The 15,581-nt window shown below is 45.7% G+C and overlaps 1 protein-coding gene across 1 annotated transcript in view; it reads right to left on the bottom strand.

Annotated features, from left to right (window-relative positions):
- The window catches only part of MED12 (mediator complex subunit 12), a 37,336-nt gene that overhangs the window by 14,247 nt on the left and 7,508 nt on the right, over positions 1-15,581 (bottom strand). The window contains 20 exon segments of the mRNA XM_017737487.1: positions 608-771; positions 1,043-1,156; positions 1,874-1,975; positions 2,652-2,772; positions 3,053-3,197; positions 3,398-3,625; positions 5,379-5,477; positions 5,479-5,496; positions 5,631-5,794; positions 6,529-6,672; positions 6,824-6,942; positions 7,846-7,990; positions 8,234-8,407; positions 9,280-9,360; positions 9,788-10,017; positions 10,634-10,760; positions 11,153-11,284; positions 12,035-12,171; positions 14,140-14,239; positions 14,527-14,673. Coding sequence (XP_017592976.1) covers positions 608-771; positions 1,043-1,156; positions 1,874-1,975; positions 2,652-2,772; positions 3,053-3,197; positions 3,398-3,625; positions 5,379-5,477; positions 5,479-5,496; positions 5,631-5,794; positions 6,529-6,672; positions 6,824-6,942; positions 7,846-7,990; positions 8,234-8,407; positions 9,280-9,360; positions 9,788-10,017; positions 10,634-10,760; positions 11,153-11,284; positions 12,035-12,171; positions 14,140-14,239; positions 14,527-14,673 — 2,691 coding nt within the window.

Genomic DNA, 15,581 nt, shown 5'->3' with positions numbered 1-15,581 from the left:
TATAACCAAGGCTAAGGATACCCTTCAACATCCATTTTCATACAGCATGGTTACATCCACTCCACTCTGCAACCTTGTTAGCCAGGTCAGTGTCAACTTTCCTCAAAGGAAAAGAAATACCAGTGCTGTCAGATTAGGCTAAGCAAAAGGCTTTTGTTGTCATTGTTTTAATTAACTAAACAGAGCAATGCAAAGCCCAGGGATACATTAACAGCCTTAGCTGCAAGAAACACTTAAGCTGCATTCTGAAAGACACCATTTATCATTTCAATAAACTGTCTTTATCGTGCTGATCTTCTCTGCCTTCAGCACACATCTCAGGATACCACTCCCAGCACTCCCCCTCCTTGGACAGGAGCCCTGCACTACTGCCAAAGCAAAGGGAAGGCAGTCCCTGCATACTGCAACACCTAATTATTGAGTACTGCTTGTCTCTGTGTTTTGCTAACAGTGAGCAATCCTCTGTACTGTCACATGACAGAAACACTGCAGGTTCTTCACTGATCTTTCAAAGAAATATCTGCCAAACCCAACCTGAAGAAAGGCATATGGGATATATATGTCTGCAGAAGGGATAAGGACAAACTTAAAGATGGGACAGACTCACCTGTTGACATATACTCCTCAGTACGTATTTGGCATAAATATCCAAGCTAGCTGTTTCTACAGTTACTACCCGACCACCAGCCTTCCTGGTGCCCAGCTCATCATCCATGAGATCATCAACACCTCCAGGGTGGGAAAAGCCAGAACCTTTCAGTTCTGCATCTCCTAAAAGGAAAGCACAAGTGTCACATAATCAACAACTCTAACCACAAAGCCTGACTCAAAAAACTTCTTGAGATTCTGTAAGCTCTCCCTGGGATCAGTAATCTCTCTGCAGAAAAGAGACTCAAAGAATGTTTACAGCTACACACAAGCCGCATATTCACCAGAACACATCTCCTCTGGCCTTCTGTACAGCCAACACATACAATATAGTGCCTTTCTCCCACTCCCATGAAAAACATGCTTATGGGCTCAGGCTAACACAGGTACACACCCAGAACAAAGACAGCCTTCAGCACTGCAAAGACTGCTCCATCCACAATGCGATTCTGGGAAGCTGCCAGTAAGTGACGGTCACAGGAAGAGCGAATTCCCACAGTGGGTTTGTCTGCAAAGAGGACAAAGGGGAAAGGCAATACTCAGTAAGAGAGAAAGGCACGGGCTCCAGAGCTGCCTGAATTATGTGCCAGCAAGTACCATAAAATTCAGCTCAGAGAATCCCGAGGCCAGTTCCTTTCCTAACTCTAACATGGCGTCCATTTAATTAAGTTTCAAGAAGCATAATGTCAATCACGTTGTGACAACTGAACCATGAAATCCAAATGGGGTGCAGAGCTTGTGTCATGAACTCCAAGCTCCAACAGTACCCTAGACCTAGAATACAGACTGGATTTAGAAATCTGAGCTATCAGGATACTGGTGAGAAGCCAAGAACAGAGCTTCCTGGAATGTTTCCATCATCACACAGAAAAGGAGTGCTGTAAAACAGCAGCTTCTGGCACCAAGTTAAGAGGCTATACAAAGCTCAAGACATAAAAGAAGAAGTGATCATTACTCTAATGGTTTAGTGACAGCAAGGCCACCTCCACTGGCTGGTTTCCTGCCTCCAAGAACCTTCTCCCCAATGCCTAGCTACCATGGAGTGACATAAATGGAAGGATACTGTTCTTTGTCCTATGAAGAAAGCAGTGCATCAGGCTTTGCCTGCTTTATTCAAAGCAAGCAGGTTATGATCTCTATCCAAAAGGTCTTGTATCTCTCTTCTTGAGGTGCAGGAGCCTCAGTACTTTCACAATAAAGAAAAGCTCTAGGTTCATTCACTTACTGCCGTCTTGCTGGCATGGGTTCAGCTGTGGAGTCTTAAACAGATGGAGTAAAATCCGGCAGGTCAGACGTGCTCCTGGTTCTGAGTCCTGTTCACTGCAGGCTATGTAAAGAAAACAGACAACTGAGATTTCTTAAGCACCAGGACAGCTGACTCTCAATCCAAAAGCTATTCACAGTGCACTGCCCTGGAGCAGCCAACCAAGAAGCTGCAGCAGCCTTATTGTATTTACAAATATGGAGCATGTGCAGCAATTAACATGCAAGCGAGCAAATCCATCAGTATTATCCCCAGTGACATTCACTGCATTCTGCTTGCTCCATCTTTCCAACTTCAACCTGTCAAGAGTCTGGATGTTGTAATCCCCAGAGCAGAGATAGGAAGGCTGGTGGCAGAGTAAGGCAGTGGCACAGGTGCTGTAAGCCCAGCTGGCTGCTCTAGCCAAAACGCTAAGCTGAACAGTATTATCAGTGGGAGGCATACTGCTGGAGTTCAGAGCTGAATACAGTGGTCACACAGTGAGGCTGGTAACACCTCTCCATGCTTATTTCAGCTTGCACATAAACTCGAGAGAGCAGGGCAGTGAAAAACCTTAGCACAACCAGTTTTTGGCAGAAATCAAAAGGCCAGAATTTCTCTAAAGCATCATATTCAGTTATTAAGTATAAAAGAAGTATTGGAGGCATGTTTCACAGCTATGGGGTTCACCAAGTACCCATTAAGCACGGGCCTTTGGGTCAGAACTGAGTCAGACAGGTTTGTGCAGGGATGCACTTACCAGCATTGAGGAGTGAGGGGATAGCAGCACAGCGAATCAGGTCCTCCAGCAGCAAGCACTGCCGGGCAATGAGAATGGCAACAAAGGTGGCCAAGGAATCATGGAAAGATAAGTCACTGACCTGAAAGAGAGGAGATCAGCCAGTGATCCAAACAGCCTCTACCTCATTCCCTCTGTCAGCAATTCCTACGAGCTGGGGGGCAGAAGGGCCCATAACCCCTGTTCAACGTCCATGGTCTGCCCAGGCTGCAACAAACACCAGCGGCAGCCCCTGGTGTTCAAAGCCTTTTCCCTGCCCTCAGAAGACAAAGCCTCCATCCCTTGTTCACTTTTGCCTTCCCCCAAGGGATCCCTCCACTCCTGCTTCAATTCCTTTTCCCCTTTTGAATGTTTGCACTTGCATCAACATTGCAGAGGAGATCATTGAAGCCACAGGTCCCATTATTGGAGGAACAGCACAAAGCTTTGAGCACACCCAGCCACTCGGCACTTAGAGACTTGCAGTAGCCAGTTAGCTCAGCACACAGGATAGCAATGTCGTTCACCCTGTTAAATAAATAATGAAAAAAGCAGAGGGTCAGCTTTGCTACTCATGCATGCCATCAGGTCAGCGATTTTCTAAGGGACCCCAGCCTTGGCTCTTCCTTCTTCATACCCCAAGACAGCCAAGATACGGCTACTGGCTTCCTTACCCTCACCTAAAGAATTTACTTTCTCAGTAGAACCATGAAAGCTCTGTCTCTCACCTGTCTGGATCGTGGTGTCCCACACACACGTGCATTAGTGCATTACAGACGAAACTGTAGCGGTTGGCTGGGTTCTCATTGAGGCTCTTGCCCAGGTTGGTGTACGTAAAGTTATGTGCAGATGGATTTTCAATAGTGTCAATCATGAACTCTGGTTCCCACAGCATGTTGGAGTCAGATGGCTCAACATTGCAATAGATTGTGTTCTTCACCTTGGAGCAGAAGTCACTAAACAGGACAGAAAAGAGATTAGGAATACAAAACCCTAAGTGGTCACTGAACTCTGGTGAGCAAAGACAAACCCTCTCTGGGCAAGAACATGTTGAAACTCAAGATCACTGTGTACCAATAAAGACATTTGGTTTTTTCTATTTATTCCTTTCTGTGCTTGCATTCTAAGACATGTTAAACATTCAGTTTATTTCCACATCAACCAGAACTTTACAAAATTTCTATCAGTACTCCTCTTCTATGGGGAGGAGATTCAGCTCCTCGTAAGTAATTCCAAACCTCTAGTAATTTATCCACTCACCCTCCTTTGGGCCTAAATCCATTACATGCTTTTTGGAGTTTGCTGCCCCAAACCACAAGGCACAGTTGTACCATGACATAAACAGGGGTCTAATGATGCTGTTTGTTCTGTTCTCCATTAGTTTCCAAACAATATTTAATATTTAATTTGCTTTCTGACTGCTACTGTACCCTATAATGACATTTTCAATTATGTATCTGTTACAGCTCAAAGATCCTTTATTCAACCAGTAGAATATATCCACCACCACATAGAATTTAGAAAGGAACAAAGACAATCCTATGTGCATTTTTCTGTGTTTAACAACACTGAATTTCATCTGTCTGTTTATCACCTGGTCACCATCAATGGTGACCAATTACTACAAAAACCTGCAGCCAACTTCTATTATATGCTAAGTAACAGCTATATGAAAAGTTTTGATATCACCACTCACACTTCTAAGGCATAAAACAGCACAAGAATTAGCAGAGTGCTTTGGAACTCCTTGTTTCAATCTCTAACTTACTGTTTGCCTGCTAGGGATTATTCCCTTTTATCTGTGGCCACTTACTTTAAAGTTTTGCTGAGCAGCTTTTGGGAATTCAGTTAAGACTAGTATCAGGTTTCTCATTTCTGTATGTATGACAACTCCTTCAAAGAACTCCACTATGACAAACTATGACAACAGCAATCCCTCCTGCTCTCAATTCAGTCCAGAGAGAGACTTCCAATGCTCTCTGTAGCTGGGAGTTTGGCCAGCTGATATCAAGACAAAAGCCATTCTCACAGCCCCTCACTGGGGGGTAACACCAAGGCTCAGATGGTCCCACAACACACCTGCACTGGAAACACTAATAGGGAGCAGGGGCTGAGAGAGAAGACAAAGTGAAGCATTGTACTGCAAAACGGGGCTGTCAGGAGAATTACCCCTTCACAGGATCAGGTAAGCACAAAGCCTGGGAAATATGTGGACTCCATCTCTGGGTGGCTATGGAAGCTAGTGGAGGGACAGTTCCCAAGATAAGAAGGTCGCAGCATAAACTAATCCCATGGGACAGAACCTGGGGGCAACATCAGCACAGCAGAACCCAAACAGCCAACAGGAGCAGAAAAAGGAGTGCAAAGTAGCACAGGAACAAACCCAGAACCAAGCAGAGCAGGTTCAGAAACAGCTCAAGGAGTATTAGGGAGCAGAGAACCACCTTTAAGATGAACTGCTCAGTCATCAGTTTAGCAGGAACAAAACTATCTACATCTATCCTCCAGGAGTGGGGTAGGTACAGACCTGTGGAGGTACAGAGGACTACTGAGGTAATTTACCAAAAGATGATAATTTAAGAGTCAAGATTATCCACTGAATCACTGAGAGGCTCTTGAGCAATCCCATCAAACAAGATCAAAAGCAAAGTTTAAGTCAAGGTGCTACAGTGAGCAGTACCCATTGCATCTCAGCTGCATCAGACTCACCTAAATAGCTCCCCAAATTTACTTTTGAGGTGACTGCAGGAGGTATACAGGTCGTAGAGATAGGCCAGGATACAGCGCTCTGCTGAGGAGCCATCTGAGCGGCACCACCCCACACAGACTGCAGAGAGACAAAAGAAGTGAGCTGAACCCTGAGTAGCTGCCTTTTGGGTAGGATATAGATGTCCCTTCCCCTTATGAACCCCCAGAACACACACTGCTTCCTTACACCCTGTGAGAGGGAGATGCCCTTACCCTTCGAAGACCTGAGCCATCTGGTCCTGGTTCAGGATAAGGCAGGAGTGGTAGTGCCGCAGCACAGCCACGATGCACAGGCACAAGCTGGTGGTATAGCTGCCAACAAGGTCGGAGGATTTCAACAGCAGTTCTGCCTCCACCACGCTCAGTTCATTCAGCAACTGCACCCAATGACAGAAAAACCCTTCAACAGCCACAGGGGTAAGGTATGGTCAGAAAGGGAGGAGGCACACCAAACCCACAGCCTATAGGACCTGCCAGGAAAGGCACTGCCAGGCACTTTCTGCTTAGGGATGTACCCCAGAACAGTTGGCACAATGTCTCAGGCAGTACAAGGGGCTGTCAGGGCTTGGTATCAGAGGGTGACTGGGACAGGCAGTATCAAGCAGCTTGTTTGGTAGTTCTATCCTGCATAAATCTCACTCTGATATCCTTTCCAGGCTAGGCTTCAAGAGACACCTGGTACAGGCTGAAGAAACAGCAACAGGATTTTAGCAGGATCCAGAAGGCAGCTTGAGCTGCCATGTGCCAAGGATCTTTCCAGGGGAGCAAGTTAGGCAAGGTGCCAGGGACAGACAACCCCCTTCTCATTTAGAACAAGGCCCTGCTGCAACCAGGGACAGATATGCAATGCAAGTCCTTTGGAGACAAGCCCAAATCCTTTGGAAGAATAATCCTGAGAACAGAACATGCAAGACTATCTGCCACACACAACCTATTCCTAACAGCTGCAGCCCAGAAGCATCACAATGACCATATAATCTGACCACCTTCATGACACAGGTCAGAGGGTCACCAGTGATGACCAGAGCAGGCCAACTATCACAGCACAGATCTGCTGCCTCTCAGGTGGACAAATCCCTCCCCAGGAAGCACCAGAGCACACTGCCCTTACCTGGATGGCGAAGTCGATAAGACCACTGATATTGAGTGAATATTCCATCAAGTCAAATATGAACTGCACGTGCTGTACCAGAGGCAGGTGGTATGACATTCCCAAAGCAAAGCTGGTGATCTGCTCCAAGACATTACGAGATACCTGCAAGTGCAAGATAACACACAGTCTATCTCCCCTTTCAGAAGTCCCTCAGCAGGCTCACCTCCTTTTTTCTGTCCAGGAAGCTGCTCTCAGTAACACAAAGAGATACAGTCAGGGCCCAAGAAGGACAGCAGTTTTGAAATTTTCATACCTGAGATGTGACTTGGTGCTGATCAAAGTGAGAAAGGTGCTGGAACTTTGCAAAGATATCTTCAGCTGTTGGGAAGGCTTCTGGCTTGCTTTTTTTCCTCTTCTGGCCTTCCTCCCCACCTACCAAAGTTGAAAATATCAGAAAACAGTATTAGGCTTGATTAAACATCAGCCATCAGCTTCTGACAGTTCCCCAGCAAGATCAGCCCCTGTCATGAAGCATAGGCAAAAGGCCTGAGTCCTAGACCTTAAGTTGATAAGGACTATCTTAAATTGAAAAAAACCCCCAAACATTAAGGAATTCCTAACCTAAGAATGACAGCAGGGCTGACATCTAGTTTATCCCAAATGAAAGTACTACTTGGAATATCCTTCTGTTTTGATTTAGAGATATACCTATTCCCTGATGAGAACAGGCATTCTGGACTGGAGATGCTCAGCCACAGAAGTTTCTTTGTCAGAGTACTCCACCTCTTAAAGCATCATCTTTCTACCACATTTTAAGCTGCCTTTCAGGCGTCAGACAAAGAAAGAAAAATTGTAGCCGGATTCTCAGCTGTGGGACATCAGAGGCTTTCCGCTGATTTTGACCCAGCTATCCAAATTTCCTATCCTATGCATTTAGCATGTGCCTGAAGTGTAACAGTGTATATTCAGCGAAGTCTTTGTCAAACATGCATTGGCAAAGTATTTTCTGCTTCTTGTGCAAGGATCTAAATGCAAGAATAAATAAAATAAAATCTGAAAAGCCAAAGTTTTGGCCAGGGTCTCACTCTCAGCCTTGTATGACTCAATTCTCTTCTGAAGACAAGTTAATTAAACAGACATTGCCAGCAGGAAACCAACTGTCTTACTTGCTGGTTTGTTTGAAAACAGACCACCACTCCAGACTCATTCTCTAGTACCTCTTACCAGACACTGTAGATTGTGTAAAATCCTTTCACTGTGAGACTCCAGACAAGGGAGTCAGCCAACTGGAAAGATACTCTAACTTCAGAAAGGAGTGTCTCAAGCTCTACTAACCTGTCTCTGCAGTGCTCTTTCTGTTTAAGACTTTTAGAATGTCTTTAGTTATTTTCTTGATTGTATGCCGAGCATCATCCCGTTGTTTTCCAACCCCAAAAAGAACTACCAGCCTTTGGTTACACTCATGACTGCATGACTCCTCCTGGGGAACCAAAAGAGACAACTGCATTAGCAACTACAAGGCTGAATGCTTTAATCTTGCTTCACATCTGGATCTCTGAAAGAAAAATAAAACCTTCATCTCAGAAGCTTTGCTGGGAGTAAGCAAGGAGCCATTCAGAAAAGCAGGACTGCTCCTTACTCAGCCACAGCAGGGAGAGACAGCAGCCTCATGACCAGTGCACAAGGCAAGCAACAGGGGAGCAGTTAGGAGCAAGTCTCGTACCTGAGGAATAGGGAAGTGTGTTGCATACTGGATGTGCCGAGGCTGGTCATACAGGGATGCTAGCATTCCTTCCACAGACTTATCCTTCAGCAGCGTCTTTGCTTCCTTTTCAGGATCTGGCTTTTCAGGGGAAGGGCTGGCTTTAGATTCACAATGCATTGGTGGAGAAAACATCTGGGGAGACATAAGAACAAGAAAATGTAGTTAGGGAACATGGTCATGCAACAGTAAAGATTGCTGAAGGAATGTACATCTGCTCAGGCTTAAAAAGGAGCAGGAACAGGAAGGGTTGGAAAAACAGCCAGTTCTTAACGCAATAATCAAGGTAATGTGCTAGGAGACTATTCCTACTTTTGCTTCTGGTCCGTGTTGTATATTAAGTTAAACACAAAAGGAAATAACACAGTAGGAGTAATAAATTCATGGCTTAGATTTTTGGAAACAACCTCTTCCACAGAAGGAGTGAGGATCCTGGGAAAGCATATAGCTTTGCATCACACTTGCCTGACATGTACCTTGAAAGGTCAGAAATGGCTGGATAGATGTAGGTACTCAGGCATTTTTCAAGCACCACAAATTAATTTTACTACTAAGTGCTTCAAAGTGTTCTGCTACCATGAGCTATGGCCACAGATATGAAGAACGGTAAACCTGAAGAAGTACTGAAGGCCACACAGTAGGATGAAAGCAGACTAGTGTCTTCTCCCAGGACCAAGAAAACCTCTCCAACTGGTCACTCCCAATCTGGTGCCATCATGGTCATCCATTTCCCATCCACTTCCAAGCAGCCCACTTCCTACCCTGCCCAAACACTGGGCTGGCAGTAGCCAGAGCACAAGAGGTCCCAGGAATGACTGGGACTCACTCTACTCTGAATGAACACCAACCTACATAAATAGGTTATAAGGGCCTTTTACAGTGTCAACTGCCTTACAACCCAGCCACTTCCAGCAGATACACAAAAGCAAGGCACATGCTGCTCCTGGGCTCCCTACAACACCCTGACCCTACTTACTGAGTAACAGGTAGGAGATGCTGGAACGTACCGAAAAGTCTGTCTTTTCCATGTCATCAAAGAGCATGCTGGGGTTGTGGTCAATGTCCATGGGCTCTGAAAGACCTGTGTCCTGGGAACAGACAGAGCAGCTTTACATCTCAGTGATGCATCAGGGAACAAGAAAATGTTTGTTGACTAGAGCATTGATGTCCATGTTGGACAGCGACAGCAATATGCCACCACACCCATAGTACCTGGCAAGCTGGAGCCTGATACACCTCAAATATCACGGACAGGCCTCACACAGCACCTCATTATATGCTGCTGTTTCAAGCCATGCAAGATTTTCCTATCTACCCTTCTGCAATCTGCAGGTCCTTTCCAGTCACTTAGAACACAACCTTAAATTGAAATGCTAAGGAAAGGTTGGGGGAAGGAAGAGCAGGAAACCGGGGTACATCCTCCAGCAGGTAATAGCAAGGAGGCTGCAAAGCTAGTAAAAACAGGCAAGCACAACACAGAGATGTACAGGAGGGCCATGGTGCTCATGCTCTCACCTCCAGCTTGATGCCACTGCTTCCCTCTGTCTCCTTCCTGTCATGTTCCTCAGCAGGGTCATCAAAGGGTGAGGGAGGGCGAGGCCCATGAGAATCCATGGCAAGATCACCCCGGGAGATGAGCGTGCACATGTAGATGTTGTGGGAGAAGACATCATGTCGGATTAGCTCACAGAACAGCAGCACCAGATTAAAGAACTCCACCTTCTCATTTTCCTTCCCTGGATCAGCTGAAAGGACAACACAGACAGTCAGGGCTATCAGAGCAGTTCTGCACCACTGTAAGCAACACCAGCCACCTAACCTAGGGCAAGAGAACGCATTTCTTGACATGTCAACACAGTGACTGACACACAGTTCTGAGATTACAGGAGGGACTAAAAGCAGAAAGTCCAGTTTCAAAAATTAGCAATTAAGTCAAAAGCTCTCCAGTGTCACAGCCTAGAGGCACTGGACTTTAGCCTGGAAGTGCTATTCCTGGGTGTATAAACAGCTGCCTGCATCATTCAGACCTGTTACCCTATCACCCTTAATCTGTTTGCAGAACTTCCACTGAGACCCAGAGCTCTGTAATCAGTTAAAAACCTCCCTCTAGTTCTCAGCCTGAAGCAATTCCTGATTAAGCTAAACTCATCTATCCTTGGTCAATGCTCTGTTAACAGAAGTGCCTCTACATAATCTGTCATCTGGCCCTACAAGCTGCTTTTCCTTCCTCTCCAAGGTAAGCTCTGAATTGCAATGAAGCCAGACAGAGAATTTAGACCAGTATCTACACACAAGAGAACTGCAAGTTCGCAAGAGAGGGAAATCTGAAAACTGGGAGACCACAAGTTCTTATTTACATACTTAGCATAGGAGCTTGAGTGTCAAGGAATTGCATAAGGACATCCTGAAAGACAGGAGCGCTGGCTGCTGAGAGAGAGCCTGAGGAGATGGAGCCCTTCTCATCCACGACTTCAGAATCCCCACACCTCTGCAGAAACAGAAAAAGTACCAACTGCTGACACAGAGGAGAAACTTCCTATCCGTAAATCTCAGAAAAATTCTCTTGAAGACTTCTTTTTTTATCTTGCTCTTATAAACAAGCCACTACACAGGTTTCTGTAAGCTACTTCACAGTCTCCAAGTATGTCAGCGCTTCCGCACTGCAATCAGCTGTCCTCAAATGTATCCAAGAAATGGGATAGGCACCATCCCACAGGCTCATTTATGACCTACATTGGGTCAGATGGAGCAAATGCCATAATTAGCAGCACCAGTGACAAGAGGCACTGTGCTGATCAGCCTTTGCCTGTCGGTGTAATCTGAATTAGGTAACCTCTGCTCTCCTTTAGTGCTCCCAGCCTTCCAGGAATAAGGACCTACCTCAGCCTCGATCTCTGCTTGACGCTTTTCCAGGAGTTTGGCCACGACCATGGCCCTGTGGCGCCCAGACCGTTTGTAGCTGACAGCCCATTCACACAGCAAGGCCACCACTGCATCATCGTCTGGGGAGATCTGGGGGGATATAAGCACTGCAGTGAGAACCTGAGCCAAGCAGAAAAGGGAAGCAGATATAACAGTGGGTCTGCTCCCCATGGAACAGAGCCTGAAGACTACTACGTTCCCCTCCTCCTAACAGGGAGGACAGATGTCAAGCTAGAGCCCTCCTGCGTTGACTCCATTTTGCAACATGAGTTCCACAGCCCCTGACAAATCTCCAGACTGACTCTGCTCCAGAAAATCATCTCTCTTCCAGCAGCACATCTATAGAGTGCTAATCACAGCACTAAGTACAACACAACTTCTCAACACCCTCATGCGAAGTATACAAACAGCCAGTCCTGCAGCTCACTGCCAGGAACCAATGCAGCAGTGGATGCACTGTGGCCCTACACATCATAAATACATCACCTCCCAGGCTAAGAGGAACCTGAACTGTGAGCTCCCAAGAATAAGCAGCCAGCCCAAAATATGACCAGGCTAGTACTGACACAACAAGTCCTTAGCACCAATCTGGTATGCAGACTGATATCTTTCATCAGTGAATTCTCTCAAGCTTACACGTATTTGTTGGACTTTCTAGAGCACAGAATCCCCCTTCTCATTTTAGTATTTCCCTAACAGGGCTGCATGAAATCGTTTTCAATGGAGATCATGTCTCTTGGCCAAAGAGACATGTCTCTGCAGACACAGGACAGTAACAAGTGGGATATAAACAAGAACACAGCCACATCCAAGACCAGGGCCCAGCAAAGTCCAGAGCACCTCATGACTGTCTTTGGTCGGACCCAGCCCAAATATCCTGTTATACAAGGAATCCAAAGAGTTGCTGAAGTCAGATCTTTCAAAGCTGTGACTGTCCAGAACTTCTAAGGTATGCAAGACACGGCCAATAGTGAAACCTAGAAGAGAACAGAGAAGAGAAATGTGTATTTGGCACCTGGTACAACAGACTCTAGAGCAACACTAGATGTGTTGTCAAGGTCAGCCAAGGTTAGAAAGGCCTACACCTCATATCAAGACCAGTTCCACAAGGAAAAAAAAGATGGGTTGTAGCTGTAGGTGATTCTCTTCTAAGAGGAACAGAGCGTTTGGGCCCTTTATCCAAACGCCAGATGCACCCTTCTCTAAGGGTAAAGTCTGATGCATTCCTGGGGCCCAAGTTATGGACATTGAAATCATGAAACTTCCTAGCCTGGTACAGCCCTCAGACTGTACCAGTTCCTAGTCTCCCACACAGGAGGAGATGAAGTTGCAAGTGTAGTCCAAAGATAATCAAAAGGGACTTCTGGACCTTGGGACCGACCATTAGCAAGGGATTCTGGAACACAGGTTACTTTCTCTTCTATCCTTCCAGTTACAGGCAATGACATTGGAAGAAACAGATGGGCCCAGTCTATTAACACATGGCTCCATGGCTGGTGTCACTGCAAAAATATTGAGGTTTTCTGGCAATGGGAGGGCCTACACAGCACCAGGCACACTGGACTGTTCAGTGTATGAGAAACTGGTTGGACAGTCACAACCAGAGGGTAGTGGTCAAAGGCTCAGAGTCCCAAAGGACATCAGTGATGAGTGGTGACATAGACAAAGATCAAGTGCACCCTCAGCAAGTCTGTAGATGACACCAAGCTGAGTGGTTTGGTTGATACTCCTGAAGGATGGATGACATCCAGAGGGAGCTGGACAAGCTTGAGCAGTGGCCCATGGGAATCCCACAAGGTTCAACAAGGCCAAGTACAAGGTGCTGCACCTGGGGCAGGGCAACCCCAGTACCAATCCAGGATGGGGGATGAACAGCTGGAGAGCAGCCCTGCAGAGAAGGACTTGGGGGTGCTGGTGGAGGAGAGGCTGGACACGAGCTGGCAACATGAGCTCACAGCCCAGAAAGCCAAGTGTGTCCTGGGCTGCAGCAAAAGCCCTGTGGGCAGCAGGGGAGGGAGGGGATTCTGCTCCTCTGCTCCACCCTGGAGAGACCCCACCTGCAGTGCTGCCTCCAGCTCTGGGGTCCCCAGCACAGGAAGGACATGGACCTGTTGGAGTGAGTCCAGAGGAGGCCATCAAGTTGATTAGAGGGATGCAATGCCTCTCCTAGGAGGAAAGGCTGGAAGAGTTGGGATTGCTCAGCCTGAAGAAAAGGCTCTAAGGTGATGACCTAACTGTTGCCTTTCACACTAAAGGGGGCTTACAAGAAAGCTTGAGAGAAACTTTTTACAAGGGCAGGATAAAGGGGAATGGCTTAATATTGAAAGAGGATAGACTGAGACTGGATGTTAGGAAGAAATTCTCCCCTCTGAACATGGTGAAGCAGTGGGACAGGTTGCCCAGAGAAATTGTGGATGCTCCATTCCTGGAAGTGTTCAAGGCCAGGCTGGATAGGCCCTCAGCAACCAGATCTAGGGGAAGGTGTCCCTGCCTATAGCAGGGAAATTGAGACTACTTCATTTTTAAGGTCCCTTCCAACCCAAACTATCTATGATTCTATGAGAAGTTTCTGTGAGCTCATTGCTTGGGCTCATTGCCCAAGGAAATCTGTACCAGTCAGGCAAGGGTCCACCCATCTTAATATCCTGACTTTCACTGTGGCAAACAGCAGATCTTAGGGGAAAGCATCAGAGCATGGCACATAGACAAGAGTATAGTTCCCTGGTACATATTTCCAGCTTCCAGTAACAGAAACTCCCTCTATAACTGGAGAAATGGATCCTTATAAGATTTTGCACTGGAAAGAAAAAGAGCCATGTCTTACTGCTGACAGTAAATATGAACAGTAGTAAATAGGAAAAAATGAAAAAGAATAGCCAGACAGGGATTTTATCAGAGTAGCACATGGATCAGGGGGAGAGAAACTTTAGCCTACAGCAAGTTACCTGCTGTGGTTTCTTGGCACTTGTCAAATGACCAGCGAACCTCCACAGCCTGGCCACGTTCCTTAATCTGCTGCTCAATTTCACGCAGCTTTGCCCGAACCTAGAAACAATAGACTTGTGTAAACATACAAAAGGATGCCTTAGAAGTCCTGTGAACAAAATTATTAGAAAACAGAGACATTGACAGCAATTCTACTTAAGGTTAGACTTTGCCCATCTTCCAAGGACATGACTGTCTGGCTTATAGCAGAATGAGAGCACTTAATTCCTTGGGAGTGAGACAGCACCTCCAGATCTGCTTATCACACAACATGAAAAGAAAATTCTGAAAGAGCTAACAGCTGTTATCCCAAACCACAAGAGCTCCCTTTTCTGAAGGCTGCTTACCTGCTGTGTAAAGGCTGAATTCCCCCCTGGCATGGGCAAGTTGGACGGGGCTATAGGCAGGTGGTCCAAAGGAGAGCCAGTCTTTATCCTGCTATCAGTCAAGGAATAATGCCACACAAGGGCACTCGGGCAACACAAAATTATACTCTGCAACAGATAGAAAAGTCGGTATCACTGAGCAAATTAAGGCCAAAACATTAAGTTACATGACTTTCTACAGAACTAACCACTACTTCATCCTATTGTCCAAGCATTCATTATCCTGTATACAACATATTTACTATTTGGAAGGGGTTTTCTTTGTTCTAAGCTCTGAAAGACCCTTTGGATCACAGTCCAATGCTCCAATGCACAATCCAGCCCTCATGGTCCAGAACCAGTGTTTACATTATTGACTTACAACTCTCATCAAGAGTAAAGTCTGAGAAGAAATAGCGGGTAACAGACCCAAACTAATTATACCATACTGTTTGACAAACACAAGTGTGATTATTATAGTAACAATACCATGCTATATGCATTCTCATTCTTTTATGATCTTGTACACTCACATAAACACAGACAAAGCATCACTGAACAATTCCTATAATATTCCCCTATACCTTCTGGCTCACAAAGCTGCTTTAGACACTCAAACTAAGGAATGTGCTTATCTTGAGAACATTTCAACAAAGGTTAATTATGTGCACTCTTAGAAATGCAGCTGTTTCCACTGAGACATACTAAAGATCAGACCATCATTAACCAACGTTAACTTTTTAAGCAGGTTGTGCTCGAACTCCAAATCAGCCAAACCTCTGAGGTGTATATGCTCATCTGTTTTCTCTAGAGTAAGCTCCGAAACACAATTTTTACATTAAAGACATGTTTTATCACATAGAAAATAGAAATAAAAACCCTTCAAACTTCAACAGAAAGCAAACAAAGCCAAAGACTTAGTAAGAATCTAAAGGGGTTATTTATAACCCTACATTGCTCTCTAACCCTTGCAGAAGGTCCTTACTTCTAGCCAACTGTACTACAGGAATTTTCTTTCTCTCTTTCTCTCTTTCCAT

Source organism: Corvus brachyrhynchos, unplaced genomic scaffold (assembly GCF_000691975.1).
Source record: "Corvus brachyrhynchos isolate BGI_N302 unplaced genomic scaffold, ASM69197v1 scaffold346, whole genome shotgun sequence".
NCBI classification, from domain to species: domain Eukaryota; kingdom Metazoa; phylum Chordata; class Aves; order Passeriformes; family Corvidae; genus Corvus; species Corvus brachyrhynchos.
The sequence above is the reverse complement of the archived record's forward strand: the minus strand, read 5'-3'. Positions and strand labels throughout refer to the sequence as shown.